The following is a 17,209-nucleotide window of genomic DNA, read 5'->3' as shown; positions in this document are numbered from 1 at the left end:
CTCATGGCAGAGACACTGCCGTGAGCCGGAGGACAGGGACAGAAGGGGCAGTCGCACGGCAGATTACTGACAGACCTAGCCCGTTTTTAAATGGGCTAAGGTCATTAGTAACCATATAAAAAGGGCTCCACAGTTATTGATTTTTTTTTTTTTTTGTACCAAACATGAGCTTTTCATTAGAGAAAAGGAACCTTGCTTTGAACTCCTTGCTGAATAAGTTAGTACCTATTCCAAATCCTACCCTAGCCAGGATTGAACCCTGGTCTCCCATGTCAAAGGCGGTGCCCTTAACCAGTACACTATCCAGCCAGCAATACATGATTCTAGGGCTTTTTCACTGACAGGTCGTGGTCTAGTTCTGAAGATTCTCAGTACTTCCTTTTTATGTGCTACAAAAACACAGACAAGGCCTATACAAAGATGCTGGTCTGTTTCCTTGCATGCACACTATTCTGGTGGATGGACTGTGCCACTCCCATCCAGGCAGTGTAATTGTATATAATATGAGATGGACTAGCCTAAAACCTGTCGGATTATTATTACCTGCTGTAGATGACTGCACTAAAGGAAAAAAATAAGATACACAGAGGAACACCAAGAGCCCCAATAGTGTAGTATGTATTGATAAAGGGGGTAATGACAAAGAGTAATAGTTGTTATACTCACAAACATGGGTCACCAATAGGCAACCACTGTAAAGGCAGGTGGGGAGATTATCCTGACCCCACTCAGGAATAAGAAGTCGCTCTCTGTAGATAGTAGAAAGGGTCGCAACCCTCCACCAAGGGTGGATACAATATTATATAAGAGAGAACAGAGGCGCCAAAAGGATAAAAGGGGTTTTTAGGGAGCTTAAAAGCCAAAACTTCGTAATTAGAGGAGGCAGTGGTGGACTTACCCCCTCCAAGCAGACACAACACGACTGTACATTCAGTCTATTTATTAACGAACTCCAGATAAAACAAAGCAACGCGTTTCACGGGTCAGCGCCCGCTTCCTCAGGCAAGGCCAAGGCAGAGGCGCTGAGTGTCGTTTGTTTTGCTAGATGCTGTAACTCCTTTTTCTATTGCCTGAGGAAGCGGGCGCTGACCCGTGAAACGCGTTGCTTTGTTTTATCTGGAGTTCGTTAATAAATAGACTGAATGTACAGTCGTGTTGTGTCTGCTTAAAGGAAAAAAATGTTACTCTGGGACAAATGTCACAGTTTTAGGCCATGATATAATGCAAATACCATACATAGATGCATACATGGATATGTAGCATCAAGTTTCTGCTGCAAAGTAACTGGCTGAGCTAAAATGGCACAGGCACAAGAAGGAATTTGTAGCTTGCATGTCACCAATCATTTGATGATTTGATCTATGTATTTGCTGTTGCCTATGGTAAAATGGCAGTAACTTGTAGCAGTACAGATCCTTTGCAGGCAGCTGGAAGACTATTGCAAATATTAGTTGTGCGCAACAGCCCTAGCCGCTCAAGAGAACCAGCTTAACAAGATGGATGCCAGTAAGAAAATTAGGAAGGTTTGAACTGGGATGATGCCATTTATTCAAAACTTCCTGCTTTAACTGATGGCTAGCAAGGTACAATACTCTACTGCTACTACTAAGAAAATAAAATGGGTTGTCTGTCTGCAGAACTGACATGAAGGCAAACCTTTTTTGTTTTTCTGCAGAACTGGCATGAAGGCAAACCTTGTATCAATTGTAGCAATGACCTTTAATTTTAGGGTTAGTTGAGACAAATGGGTTTGTGGTTGTGCAGTCCTGTTCCCCTAGCAGTTGGAGACTGCACAACCAACAATCCTATCAACCAAGGAAACCAAGATATTTTTTCTCCCCCTAGACTGTATGGGGAAGGTTTGAAACCTGTTTTAGTTTTAATGGGGGGAGGCTCTCAAAGATAAATGGATACTGCACACCTGCGGGACAGAAGTCTGACAAGTTTTTTTGCAGGTGTTCTGAATGAGAGGGAAGACAGCACCATCATAATGCATGGAGGCAAGAAATGGGACTCCAATTCTTATTTTCAAAAATAAGTATTAAATTAGAAATCCTAAATGTTATCAAATGTAATTTCAACATTTTACGATCTCCCAATGGCCTCCACCCTTCAGCCCTTCATGGCAGCCAGACTCTAGTGCAAAGGGTGGGTCAGCACCTACTTTAAAAAATTATTCATCAAGCTCTTAAGTAACATATAGCTCTTTATTTCATCCTTTTAAAATCAGTTTAAAGGACCATTAGGGCTGTTCTTATTTTGCCTGAAAAAAACAGCAGGGCTGTCGTTCTACAGAGAAATAAAGTGCTATATTTTACTTAGTGGTCTGAAACTTTGACATAACCTTAAATAAAAAAGTGTTTTCCTACCTTTTATTACTCATACTGTTATCCTATTTGCTTTTGTGCACACGTAATATTGTCTGTCTACAAAATACAAGTTTTTCCATTGCATTTTATTTTTTTTTATTATAAATGCTTTTTATTATATATTAAAATTTTCTAATGAGCTATTCTGAACACTGTGTGCCTGAAGCAGAGACAGTTTCTCAGAGAGCGTTTGTTTACATTCCAGTGTTGATACATTTTGTGTTTAACAAGTAAAAAAAGATACTGTTCTCTCCAGTTTGAATGCGGATTTGAGGCTGAATAGCAGGAGAAAGTGCTTTGTTTAGCCATTTCAGTGATGTTCTGCTAGAATTGTTTTCTGGGATAGTTGCTTTCAAACTGTGAGGAATCTTTTAGCGCAAAGTAGAAATGCTGGCTTTCAGACCTCTTTAAGGGCCCATTCATACTTAAAAGCGCAAAACGCCGGCGATTTTTTCCGCTGTTTTGCGGGAGTGATTTTCCCGCGGAAAAATCACTGGACACTGCTGCGATTTTCCCGCGATCGCGTTTAGTACTTCTATAGCACTGAAGCGCGATCGCTGGGAAATCGCCTAAAAAATGGTGCAGGCGACGCATTTGCGTTTCGCGATTTGGGGCAATTTGCGGCGATTAGTGCCCAAGTTAGGTTAGTCGCCCAAATAAGAACGGGCCCATAGGGTTTTGTATCACTAGCGCTTTTTAAAAGCGCTAGCGTTTGAAAATGTTGCCGAAATTGCGGCAAAACGATCTAGTGTGAATGGGCCCTAAGAGCTTGATGCATAATTTTTAAAGGAGGTCCCGAACCACCTTTTGCACCTCTCAAGGAATACATTAATCACAAAAGGCAATTGAGTGTTTTGAAATAGAGCCGACACCATTGCTCTTGTAACTGATCTGAGTATGCACACCATCTTTTGTGACGTATTCCATTATAAGAGACAAGTAAAAGAGCCTGCCCATTAAAAAATGGGCGCTAGACTACGGGCGCTTCCACCCCCCCCCCCCCCCCCCCCCAGCAACGCGAGTACAGATGCGTCCCGCGCGCCTGTCCTCCACCGCTGTCTGCAGTATATGCACACAGAGAGATGTTGCTTGATTGGCAGTTGGAAAAAGCTGTTATTTCCCACAATGCAATGAGGTTCACAGATGGCAAACTGTCAAGTCTGGAAGCAGGGACACTTGGTGACAGGACGCAGAGGCACAGTGGTTTTATTATATAGAATTTATTTCCGATAATTGGTCTTTTCTTAGGGCCCGTTTCCACTTGGGTGGTGCAAATTCGTTGCGGAAAATGCGAAAACGAATTCGCATGCAGATGCAAACGTTAACGCAAATTTTACCGCAAATTCGCGTAAGTTTTCGCATATCTTAGTAAGTATGTGAATTTAACCATGTCGGTGCCTGTGTGCTTTTACATTGATTTTATGCGAAAACGCACATGAATTCGAGGTAAAATTCGCATAGCGAAAATGCATGCGAATTTCCTATGAAATACATTGTATGTGAATCACACGCCTTGCGGTGTGCGAATTCTGATGGCTCTGTTGTGCAGATTTTTTCCTGCACACAAAACCGCACAGGATTTCTGACAAGTGGAAACAGGCCCATCCATTTGTATTGGTTATGCGAATCTGCATGCAAAAAAACGCATGCAGATTCGCGATAGTGGAAACGGGCACTTATTGATTGTGCCGTTGCAATTATCCATCTGAAAGGGGCCTAAAAAACCTTTTTAATGTGTCTAAAAGGATCTTTGCTAGATTTGTAGTTTAAAAACAAAAACATTTTGTGTGCTTTGTCTTATTTGGTGTTGTTAATTTCACGGTTTGTCTACTCTAGATGGAGTGCGATCAGAGCTTCTCAATACATACAGCAATCAAAAAGATGTTCTCATTCTGACAGTACGTCTGGCTGTGATAACTGCAGTAATACTTACTGTTCCAGTATTATTTTTCACGGTAAGTAAAATACCAATTTTTCTATTATATTATACAAGAATGCATTGTTGTCAGTGACCGATGCTCAGTTTCCCGGCATGACTGCATGTGTAAAGTGTTTCGTTAGGTTAGTATAGCTATCAATGCAGTGATCATTTTTCTCAAAGTTTAGAAACGAGCCAAGCGGCCTTTATTTTGACAAAGTATTGGATTGCACCTCACTTTTAATCCTAAGATCTGGCTTGCAGTGAATTATGCAGCATCCGCTCAAGTGTTGCTGGGCAGATTCCGTGCCTCTGTTATGGCAATGCATTTGTTGCGCAACTGCCATTAAATTGTTGTTGCACCACATCTGGTTGGTGACGGCTCCAATGACTTGGCACATTTGCAGTAAACCAGCCTTTACTCTTATAGCCTTATCAATCCATACTTCCCACAGATGAAGGCCAAAGCAAATTGACACATCCATCTGTAATCTGGTTTATACAAATTTGCAAAATGAAAAGCTCTAGGTGTTGTAAACCATCATTTTCCAATGTGCATGTGGCTTACAAGGGGATAAAGGAATTGGGTTCATGGCTCTACCCACTGACCTGCATTGATGCATTATGGGTAGTGCTTCCAGGAAGTGGGTACTTGAAGATTTCCTTGGCCCTTAATCAATTCACTTTTTCTCCTAGGTGATATTTTCACACCTTATCAAATGCGTTTTAAGCCACCAGCAAGCACAAAGATACTCAAAATTTTTGTTTCTTTTCGCCTACTTTGTTGGTACTTTTTCAGAGTGCAGAGTGCAGAAAAGTTATGTAAAACAAAAGATGAAAATGTATGGTATATTTTAGAAGAAAATGTGACTTGAACAAGAGCCCTATGTTTAAGATAGCAGTATTGTATGTTGTAGTGCGTGTGTGTGTGTGTGTGTGGGGGGGGGGGGGGGTGGTTCTTTTAGACCAACTAGAAAAAATCCTAGTGGCACTGGTTCATGTCTTACACATATATAAATTGTTAGATTTGCTAGTTTTCAAACTGGTTTCTGTCACTGATATGTATGAATGTAGACAGGGCCGGATTTGTACTTTTTATTGCCCTAGGCCCACTTTCACCAGCCGCCCCTCCCAAGTCTAAATGGAACCTGCACATGTGCAGTAGCATGGCATAGGTTTCACTGCATCACAGGGCATGAGCTGGTGACATAGCAGGCTGTGGTAATTATATTTTCCTACCTCATCTCAAATACATATTATATTTGACTTATCCACCAAAATGTACCTTACACTAAAGCATGCCATACTTTATTTAGTTATTGCTCAGTGTTGTTTTTCATCAATATAATGATCCGTTATCTCACAAATGACCAACATTGCACAAATCTTTTGATTGATTTTTAGTCCTCCATTGCAGTTCACACACATTATGTGTGTTATGCAACATGCACAGTGTGAACCCAACCTGATCGGGCAAAAAATTGTACAGTGTATGGCTACCTCAACACTGTGGTAGGGCTTAGATTGTGAGCTCCTCCAAGGACAGTCAATGACATGACTATGTACTCTGTAAAGTGCTGCAGAAGATGTCAGTTCTACATAAATACATAACAGGGTAGGACATTTGACTGTGACTATAGTATAGATTAGATTGTGAGCTCCTACCATGACAGTGACATGACTAAAGGTGCCCATACACTCGTCAGATTAGCAGCAGATAGATCATCAGATGGATTTCTTATCTATCTGATGTGTTTTTAGAACATTTTTTACTAGGATAGAATTCCAATAGATTTCAGTTTGAAATCTATTGAAATTCGATCTGATGGCATTTTTTTGCCATCAGATTTCCATTAGGGCCAATGCAAAAAGATAAGCAATCTCATCAGATCGACCTAGATTTTCCACCCTGCCAGTTCGATGGAAATCCATCGAAATCGTCCGTCGATCGGTCGATTGGCTAACCGATTTGCAATTGCTCAATCGATCGATTTTGATTGCTCAATCGGCTGAGTGTATGGGCCCCTTAAGTGCTGTATAAGATGTCAGTGCTATATGAATACATAATACTAATATGGTAGGACATTAGACAATGACTGTGGTAGGATTAGATTGTGAGATCCTCCGAGGACAGTCAGTGACATGACTATGTACTCTGTAAAGTGCTGCAGAAGATGCCACTGCTATATAATTTTATAATATTATTATGGAGGCTACTTTGGGAAAACGAAGAGGAGGCTGGACACAATAAGCAGCATGGAAGAGTCTGGAGAGCCTATAGGTAACTTTTCCCCTCAGGATTATAAGATTAGGTGCTGGGAAAGTATCACAAATTAACTCACGTGATTTTTATAGGAGATGTGCAACAATGAAGTTAAAATCTTTAAAAACAGATAAGACTCCCTAATAGTGAATGAAATCAGTACAGCCCACTGCTAATCACTGAATCATAGGTCATATGACAGTCATAACTCTTGCAGGAAACATTCAATACATATTGTAAACCAAACTGTGAAAAAATGCTAATTAGCATGCAAGAAATGTCCCGATTGTCCTAAAGAGCCAGAGTGTGAGTGGATGCAAATAGAGTTAAAAAGACAATGGGCAGTATCTGTAAAAAGCAGATCTAAAATGGATAATTAGTATGTAAACAAAGTTTACCGAGATTAGGTACCTGCATCACAATGTGCAGAGAGACCAGATTTATAATTTATCTGGCTCTTTGCTCTGAGCACACTGCCATCCTGTCAGCTTGCTTCCTCCCCTGCAATCTATGCCTTCCCTTCAGTTCAGCAAGTCTTGCTATCAGCCCCAGCAACACGGCAAGACTCCTCCCATGACTATACCGACGTTCCGGTCCGTGTGACATCAGGCTCTGCGCCGTACCCGACTCCCTGTTCATACTGCCGATAGGCTGAAATTCAGATGGCAGAGATGATCCCGAACAGAGACCCGGGGCGGCCACTCTGCAATGATGCGGCAGCTGCCTACACTGCTGACTTGCCGACAGCTTGTCCTCGGATGTAGCTGCACAGACACCACACAGCAGTGTGCAGATGGCGGCTGAGTGTGGAGACGTCAGGTGGAGCAGGTTTGCTGCTTGATTGCTGGATGCCCCTTTTCTTCTGTTGCCGACAACAGGAAGCGGTCGGGAACTCGGCTGATTTTTGGCAGGTTAACTATCCATGCCAGCTCACTGCCTGCAGCTCGCCCCTTGCTCTTTGGCACCCTAGGCCATGGGCTATGTGGCTTTGGCTGAAATCAGGCCATGAATGTAGAGAAGATATAAAGCAAAAGGATTGGAGAAAATGTTTAGCCGGATGAATTTAAGCTGCTAGAGATCCTAAATTCTTAATACATAAAACAAATGTTGCACCAACCATGGTAGATAATTGCCTAGAGCTCTGGGTTTCAAACCTGGACTGTAGTGACATAAAGCCAAACAGAACAGCATCGGCACAGAGTATTTATATTTTCCTTTTTTGTGCCTGTATTTCCTCCCATAAACTTCCCAAAAACCTACTTCTTGATTTAACTGGTTCCAAAAATTGACCATCAACTCTAGCAGATTCATCAGATTGTTGGTCTCCTAGAGATATAGTTGATGATATAATTCTATTTTACAGAGAATGCTGAATGATTCATGTCCGTGTGACATAAATATGCTAAAGAATGTCAGCTACATATTTAGTATTTAAAAGAAAATATCCCATTTTACAAAACATTTTTATTTTTCTTTAAAGGTTCGGTCTTCGTTGTTTGAACTCGCCCAGAAGACAAAGTACAACTTTTGGCAGCACCTAGTAGTGACAATAGTACTTCTGACATTCATTGATCTGCTTGTTATATTCATTCCATCACTGAAAGATATATTTGGTGCAATAGGTAAAATTTTAAGATTTTTACTTCTTTCAATGGTTATAATACCTATTAATGTCATCTTGGTCTTGCATATGTTTCCACACTACATTACATTGTAGCTCAATTTGAACATGCCCTACAACAAATTATAAAGTAGGTTGTGTCTAAAGTGAACCTGAATTAATTACCTCCAGTGAGAGGTAAAAGTAATTATTTTATCACTTTGCCATGGGATGTCTTTAGCCTTTTCTCTTATGGCATAACTGTGTCTACTTATAAAATCCCTTAAGTATATAAAGGAAAGTTAGTGTATGCATTCACAGGAAGACGCTTTCTTTCCTTTGTGAGCCATACAGGCACAAGGCCTTTCAGTCAACAATATATGCATCTGTTACAATTTATAGGCCTCAGCTCACAATGCAAACATATGCAACTTTATATTTTACAGGTGCTACCTCTGCCAATATGCTGATCTTCATTCTCCCCTCTGCTTTATACCTGAAAATCACTAAAGGTAATGATGCATTGGCCAAGGAAAGGTTATGGGTAAGTAAAGTTCCTAATTTTTTAGATAAAGTTCATCATCATGAAAGCATGTAAAACTACTACAACCACTGACGTCCTTGTTGGGCCTCTCAGACTATACAATACAGCTGGCAGTGCATTTACAGTGTAATGCACGGCACCTGCAATTTCTCTTCATTGTGGTGCTGATCCCATTCACTTGTCATGGCCTCATTCCCCCATTGCTGTGTGCATTTAAGCAATGCATATAGTGTGCAAATATGCAAGGACATTAGAAGTCCATAGAGTGCACTGCATTACAATAGCATGCACTGTGCAGCAGTGCTATTGTAACACACTTCTGCATGCATTTTGCCCAAACACAGCACTGACCCATTCATTGTCCATGAAGGGGATCAGCACAGCAACAGAGAGCAATTCAGATGTCATGCGTTGTGGTGTAATTGCAGTCACTTGTGCTGCATAGTCTAAATGGGTCAGCGTTGTGTTTGGACAGAAATGCATGCAGCAGGGCATTGCGTCAAATATCGGCCTATGCACTTCTGATGTCCTTGTTTATTGCACACTTTGTGTGAATAAGGCCCCATACTTATGCATGGAAGCTATTGTATCCACAAGGTAAATTCACCACAGTGAGTTCACCTGCAGTAAGCAGAATAACATGCATAAAGTCTTATGCCAGATGAGAAGAGTGTAATGTATTGCATTCTGCTTTACTCATCCTGCGGTAAGACTATACGCACATTATTCTGCTTACTGCAGTTTAGTGAATACGCTCCTATATAACCCCCTATATTAAGTAACTTGACCCTTGCACTTCCTTGCAGATAGGTCCTAATGTACTTTTTGTTTTTTCTTCAAGAGTTTCCTCTGCTTATCTGCTTCTCACCTAATTTACATCTTAACTTTTCAGCACATAGCAAGCAAATGGTGCTTACATGACTTGAACCCTTGGGCAAAAGTTGAAGACAGAGTGCTGAACAGACGCATTGCTAGCGTGTAGGCTCTAAATGCTATCAGTAGCTCTGGGGTGGGGAGGAGGGACAACACACGGTGCACAACAGAGATGGAGGGGTAAAGTTGGCCATATATCTAATGATTTTTGCGGCCATCTGATTCAATTATTATTCGGGCCAAAATCGGTCAAATGTATCAGACATGCTGGGAAATCTTGGGCCGACATGGCAGCTACATTGTGCGTTATCCGTACAAGCGACGGAAACTTCTTCTGACTGTTCCCCAAATGTAAATGGGAGTGGATTCAGGGCACCATACACATGCTAGATTCAAAGTGACTACCACAATGTGTCTACAGTGTGTACAAGGCTTTAATTGCTACTTACTGTAATGCCTGGGGGGTTTACTTTCTGACCACCCAGAGCAACAAGGCTAGTAGCTGAATAATGGAAGAGGCTACACAGGTTGCCCAGAGCAACTGCAGCTATGGGCTTCCGATATTGCTACAAATAAGACACAATGGCAGTGCAGTGCGATGTTGCGCTGCCTGTGGTCTGAGTAACAAGACAAAGAACTAACAGACTGACTGACTGTTGCCCAGGGCGGATGCTGTCTGAGCCTCTGGCTAAGTAACAAAACCGATACAAGAAAGACAGATGGAACGCTTGCAAGACTAAGTGCTGCCCCAGCGAAAGCAAGCATTCAGACAGGTACAAGACAGGACTATAGATTGGAGCGTAACTAGTAGCAACCGCAGCTCACAGTCATGTCCACAAAAGCAGAGCAAGCAGGCTAACGGTCACCAGCAAGCATCCACACAGGCAAGACTACAGGAAAGAGCGTAACTAATAGCAACCGCAGCCTATAGTTACATTCCCAGAAACTAGAATAGCAGGAATACTACCAGTCACTAACGTGGTGATGGCAGAATGCAAGCTATCAGGAAAGTGGACTTCACTGACCCACCGCAGATGCAGCGAACGTCCATCAGGCATGGAAACAAGGCAATGAACAATACAGAAAAATAACAAACGGCTCAACTAACGGATAAATATATATTAGCAAGTCTGCATATATATTTATCAAGAACTAGCTAAAGCACAAGTAATAAGGTCGGATAGAACTACAATAACAGATCTATTACAGAGTGACAAAGTGCCCAGCAGACCAGCGTACTGACCGCTATGTCGGGCAAAGTCTGAAATGGTAGGCAGACTTTTATGCCCGCATCAGCCAATGGATGCAGGTATGCAAATTTCCACACAGCTGAATGGTAATCATTCAATCCTGAGCTAGCTTGATTACCATTTGCTAGCTGAAAGACTATCATAACAAATACATGCAGTACTATGCAACAACATGCATGCAGGAAATACAGGGCTATCTGGCTGCAGTTCAACTGCAGCAAACCATAGGAGGAATCCTGGCAGCATCCTGAACTGCTCTGAACTGCAGAGTGATTGCAAATGACAATGACTGCCCATGACTGAGGCAACTCAGGCAAGTGAGAACTGCCCGGTTGCAGCTCCACTGCAAGCGACAGAACATGCTACAGGAGAGATCCTGACATTTTGTTTGGTATTGCTTTTTATTATTATTAGTTGAATTTTTTGAATCCTATGTACTGTATATCCCAGCTCCTAAGCCGTACTGCAGATATGCTTACCCCACCCCTACCCTTGGCCTAAAAAAAACCTAAAACTAAAAACTGTGGCCTGACTATTAGCTGACCCCATTCCCTCAAAAGTGTCACCCTAATCCCTCATGCAAAGTGAGCGTTGGAGCCTGCTGATGAATGCATTTGTACCTGTCTTCAATACAGCTTTCATCCAGGCGTCTACTTGTTAATGTCTGAACTGGCCACCAGAGCTCCAAGCACATTGTCATGTAATTGCAGTGAGCCTGGAGCTAAAGTGGCCAGTTCAGAAGTTTACAGATAGATGAATGGAAGCAAGCTGTCGAATATCACCAGCAGATAAGCTGACCCCCTCACGATACACTCATAATTTGGGTGTAAAGAAGTTGGCGTATATATTGTTTATGCTTACTATGTATTGAAAGTGTATTCCATAGATAAAGTGAGAAAACAACAAGGGGAGATAAATCCTAGGTGGAATCAGTGAATTTTTAATCTGTTACAAGGGCTCCAGAGGTTTAAAGAGATTCACCTGACTGCAAACTGCCCAGAAAGTTATATTAAAATGTGTGATGTTTCAGGAGAGATATTCTTAGTCAGCAGTTTCAGTAAACCTCAGATTGGTTGGAAAATTATTGTAATTTTTTTTTTTTTATTTTTTTTTTTCCCCTCAGTGGGACCCTAAGTGATTCAGGGAATATTTAATTTCTTCAGTAGTACCCGTTTACTAACACATCTGCATTTCTTTTGCAGGCATTTGCTTTCTTTGCACTGGGGTTGCTTTTCTCCTTAATCAGCATTCCCCTAGTGATCTATGACTGGGTTCATGGAGGAAGCAAAGAACCAGGACACTGAGTTATTCTACACCAAGCCTACTAACCTGCATTACAACAATCAACATTGTTTTTAAAGCACAAACGATAACAGTTAAGGGGTAAAAACGTGTACCATCCCTTGCAAGCTATGTTTCCTCATGACAAAAACTTTACTATGCTTTTATTTTTTTTCTTGTCCTCTTTAAGGGCTCTTTCATATGGGCAGGTGGTGAATCCACTTCCTGTCAGCTGCTCTCTTGCACTGCCTGGGCGCTTCTTAGCATTTGGTACTGGCAGTGGACAAGCGGCCCCACATGAAGTTGCATCTGAGTGCAGCCTAAGCCATGCTTAGACTAAACATGTTGTGGTTCTCTGCCACTGGCTAACACCACCACGTGTCATTACAAATGCTACCATTTGTTTGCATTTAAATTTCAACTGAATGGCACTCGAGGGCAGTAGACAGGACACTGAACTGCCCAACAAGTGTACTGTTCAGCTTCCCGTCTGAAAGAGGCCTTATGCTGGGAATACACGGGTCGATCCGGCGGCCAATTAGCCGCCGGATCGACGCCAGCCGCGTCCCTGCGGATTGATTAACGCTCGTCCCCCGCCAGCGCTCCTTATCAGCCGCTCGATTCCCTGCCATTGTCCGCCAGCGGGGATCGAACGGGCGGGGGTCGAGCAGTGTGATCGGACCAGCTGAATATTATCAGCTGGCCGGATCAGCTGCTCGATACACGGTACAGAAACGTACCGTGTATCCCCAGCATTACACATTAATCCTTCTTTGGTTGTCTGCTTAGTTGTTGTTGTGTTTTTTTTTTTTTTTGTTTTGTTTTTTTTAAAGCCTAACTTAATCCAGAGCTGAACAAAGCCAACTCTAATAGCAATCAGGATGAATGTTAACAATAGAGGCACAGTACTGCACTAAATACATTTAACCATGTGCCTAATACCTTGGCAAATTGTACCACTCCTCATTCCCTCTCCTTTCTGTCACAGATGTAATTGTGTGACATTCAACCTAACAATATAGGCCAGACCACATTTCCTAGAAACCATGCATTACATCAGTAACCATACATCCTGATAGGAAGTAGATTGTGAACAATTGCAAGATCTCATTCTGCTAACTGGAAACTACTGAGGCACTAGAAGTCTGTATTTACAGGTGCACAATGTTTTTGTTTTGTTTTTTTAATTTGAAATTTAAATTTCCATAAATCTTAGAATTTATACTAATCAACGTGATTGCTTTGCTTTGTTCAATTTTGGGTTTAGTAGGGCTGTATATTTTACACATTTTGCATTTTAATCCTTATGATCCTTTTAAAGCTTGCCAAGCACAGCCAGATAGCCAATCCCACCCCTGACAAGACTCTCCAATCAAGATACCAGTCAGGGAGGACTTGGCTATGTGGTCATTGGCTCTACCCACATTGTCAATCTTTAGGCAGCGCACACTGATCAACTGGAGTAAAGGTTTCAGAATGTATCCATAAGAATTTTTTGTTTTACCATGTTGAAGTGTCCAAAACTGTGGATTTTCAATTTTCCTGGAAACTCCCTTTAACAACTTTCTGACACAGTGGGTACTTGTTTCAATGTATAGAATATCAAATGACATGTCCTTTCACGTGTAATTGAGCGTATGCTGTACACACAATGTCATACGTAATATAAAGCTTTATCTAGTCTTAATTCATTGTTAATACAGTAGTGTGCTTCGGACCTGGATTCTTGTACATTCAATGTAAATCATACATGCACATTTTAAACTTGTACTTTTTACATTGGTTAATGTTGTTTAGAATTACTTGAAATGGGTTTACCAAGGGACCAACAATAAAACTAAATTATTAAGAATTTACATAGCCAAAACACGATGGCATGTTTTACAGCATACTGTACAAACTGCCTTTCATTTATTCATAGCAAAAATAAAATAGCCATAGACTGGATATATTTGCACTAGTATATATCCACGAGTGATTAACTTAACTAGTTTTCCTTCACAGAAACCTTAAGGCTGCTTTCACAGTGGGAAGTTACAGGTGCACGTTAGTGCAGCCTGTAACGCTCCCCCACCGCACAGCAATGTAACACAAGTGGCCTGTTCAAAGTGCCCACGTTGCGTTACATGTAATGCTGCACGTTGTAGTGACAGTGCAGCATGCTGTGCGTTAGACTGTTTGCACATGCTCAGTGGGGGGCGGAGAGGAGGCGGGGAGATGCCGCTACAGTAGCCGCGCACATGGCTACTTAATATGCACTGCACTGGCGGCCGCTGATTGGCCGGCGGGACCACGTGATGCAGAGTGTCTCACTCCGCATCACGTGCGTGGTCCCGCCGGCCAATCAGCGCCACTCTGGGAGATCCTATGCGGATAGAGCCGCCTAACACGGCTCACTCTAACGTCCTCTCCCGCACTACTATGCTTTGCGTTAGGGGCACGTTATGCAACCATAACGTCCCCTAAAACGCAACGTCTTGGTGTGTAAGTAGCTTGAAAGTAGCTAATCTTAACCATCCTTACAACGAATGTCCCCCAGAAAGGTCATTCTGGTAATGATCACTGTACAAACACTCATCCTGTTCTGTTTTGTGGAGGGGGAGAACCAAGTGAAAGGTGATATGTTTGAACAAGAAGAATATCAATAGAGATTAGTCATTAGAAAGCTAGTATGACTTATAACTAGCGGCCTTGTCAGGAGAAACCTATAATTGCACTAGACTTTCCACAAAAATGTTTTGATCTAGTATGTGTATGTAGCTTAAGATTTTACTGTCAGCACAAGTGTGCTGTTAGCAGGGCAAGTAGCTGTGGACCAGGACTGTGGACCAGGACTGTAGACAAGGCTCAGTGTAAGCAGGATGCATGCATCTAGCTCAGGGGTGTCAAACTAAGATACAAGGAGGGCCAGAATTGGACACTGGGACTAAGTCACGGGCCAACCTCAAAGCCACCTTACTCCCTTATAAATTTACCTGGTCTTTAATGCCCCCCTATACAGTTCCCTGGTGTCTATTGGCCTCCTTCTCCCCCCATACAGTTCTGTGGTGTCTAGTGGCCCCCTCCTTCTTCATATAGTTTCCAGTGGTGTAGTGACCCCTTCTCTTCCCTTTACAGTTCCCTGGTGTCTATTGCTCTTCCCCTACCTCCTACATAAGGTTTTCCTGGTGATCTAGTGCTTCACCTCCAGTATAGTGTTCATGTCGGTCGGGGGGGGGGGGGGGAGGGGGGCACATTTGATGGCTCTATGGGTGGAGTTTGATATGTTTGATCAGATAGATTTTTGATAGCTTGTGAAATGTGCATGTAGGTCTGAGTTCTACTTTACATTTTTACATGCATTATTAACAGTATAGTAATGCAAGGCAAGTTCCAGAAGACTGTATTGTGACTAAGAATTCAGCTTATTCAGATGTGTTTGACTGATTTGCTTCCCAGCCAATTGGATGACTTCAAGTGACACTGAAGCGAAAAAAAAAACAACTTATGCTATAATGAATTGTATGTGTAGTACAGATAATTAATAGAATATTAGTAGCAAAAAAATCTCATATTTTTATTTTCAGTTATATAGTTTTTTTTTTGTTTTTTTTAATTTATAACATTGCATCACTCTCTAATATTTGCAGTTTACAAATTACACTCTGTATTGTAAATGATAAAACAAAGCAGAGCTAATGAACGTTGAACTTTCCTGCAGTAAAACCTTAACAAACAAGAAACAGTGAGACAGGTTGAGATTCGTGGTTCAGAAAACAGCACTGTAGCTGACCCAAATTGGGTCGGAGAGCTCAGAGAAGCTTTTTTGTATTGATAACAAGTGAAGTTTCTTAACTCTTCCTGTACTGGAAACCATAAGAGACTCATATCTGTGCTACTAATGTTGTATTTCTTCCCTGTACTACACATATAAATCAGCTGTACTACATATACAAATCTTTATATCATAAGTTTAGTTTCACTTCAGATTCCCTTTACGTTTACTGTTTTAAAGCAAACCTGTGATTAAATAAAAGTCAGATACTTGCCTCTGACCTCCCCGCTCGCAGGGACCCTCTTCTTCACTGCCACACTCCCACCCGTATATGAGCAGGGCTTCATTGTGCACCACAGAGCTGATTATGCATTATGGATTTTTCCTCCGTGCATGAGTGACTCCATGCTACTGCGCAGGCATGGGTCATACTTGCTCCTGTGCGATGCAACTAAGCTTGTTACATGGATGGGAGGATGCCCATGAAAATATACTTGACAAGCTTTTGTCGTCTATGTTCAAAAGGGTCTCAGAGCTAGAACGGGTGGGTCGAGGAGGATGGGGAAGCCTCTGGATTATCCAGAAGCTCCCCTCTACTGATGTAAGTCTCGCTCTCTCGCTCTCTCTTGCCTTTTTCATATCTCACAGGTACACTTTTAATTAGACTTAACTAGCTATGTGCAAAGGGAAACTGTATGACAGATGAATGAGTGTGATTAGAATAAATCTGGTCTTTTCTCTTGTCCTACCATTTGACCCAATGCTACTTTAAAGATTTCTGTACCAAAAACTACAAGTATATAATCCTATCCTTCTATTGTTTGTGATTGTGGAAGAAATTACTCTAAGAGTAGTTTGACTCATCTCTATAATATATGATGGGAATGGAAAACGTGATATTTATTTGGTGTAATTTGAAATTTACCAGTTGGCATGGTCAGTGAAATGCTGATTTTCAGGCTTGTGTGCAAATGTTATGCAGTTTGTATATAGCTTGGAATTCGGCCAATCAAATGCACTTACCAATGTGGATTGGCCCAGTTCCAATCTGCATACAATTTGCATGCAAGCCACAAAATGAGTATGTCACAGAGCATCTCTATTTACCATCAGTAAAAGGTACTTGACTTTTTCTACCTCAAATCAACGACACCGAAGGATGTTTTCCTTAAAAAGAAATCTATTCAGCAGTTTTTTTATTTTACATTTATGAGGCATCTGTTAAAGATTTCAAGTTTTTTTTTTTATTTTAAATGTATACTCTGGATATACTGACCAAGAATTGTCTGCTTTGAAATATATATGCTGCATTTGGGTTTTATTGCTATATGTACAGTGCTGCTATGTCTGTGTAGTA

General features: G+C 41.6%; 1 protein-coding gene across 2 annotated transcripts in view; it reads left to right on the top strand.

Annotated features, from left to right (window-relative positions):
• The window catches only part of SLC38A1 (solute carrier family 38 member 1), an 87,083-nt gene that overhangs the window by 60,469 nt on the left and 9,405 nt on the right, over nucleotides 1-17,209 (top strand). The window contains exons 13-16 of one of the 2 annotated variants that reach the window (XM_068276593.1): nucleotides 4,206-4,324; nucleotides 8,031-8,172; nucleotides 8,597-8,694; nucleotides 12,020-12,192. In XM_068276593.1, coding sequence (XP_068132694.1) covers nucleotides 4,206-4,324; nucleotides 8,031-8,172; nucleotides 8,597-8,694; nucleotides 12,020-12,121 — 461 coding nt within the window. In that variant the 3' untranslated portion in view covers nucleotides 12,122-12,192. Of the gene's footprint in view, nucleotides 1-4,205; nucleotides 4,325-8,030; nucleotides 8,173-8,596; nucleotides 8,695-12,019; nucleotides 12,201-17,209 lie in introns of both variants that reach the window. The other variant, XM_068276592.1, reaches the window with a different exon arrangement.

The sequence above is a fragment of the Hyperolius riggenbachi genome, chromosome 3 (assembly GCF_040937935.1).
Source record: "Hyperolius riggenbachi isolate aHypRig1 chromosome 3, aHypRig1.pri, whole genome shotgun sequence".
Classification (NCBI taxonomy): Eukaryota; Metazoa; Chordata; class Amphibia; order Anura; family Hyperoliidae; genus Hyperolius; species Hyperolius riggenbachi.
Note: the sequence above shows the minus strand (reverse complement) of the source record. Positions and strands in the feature narration are given on the sequence as shown.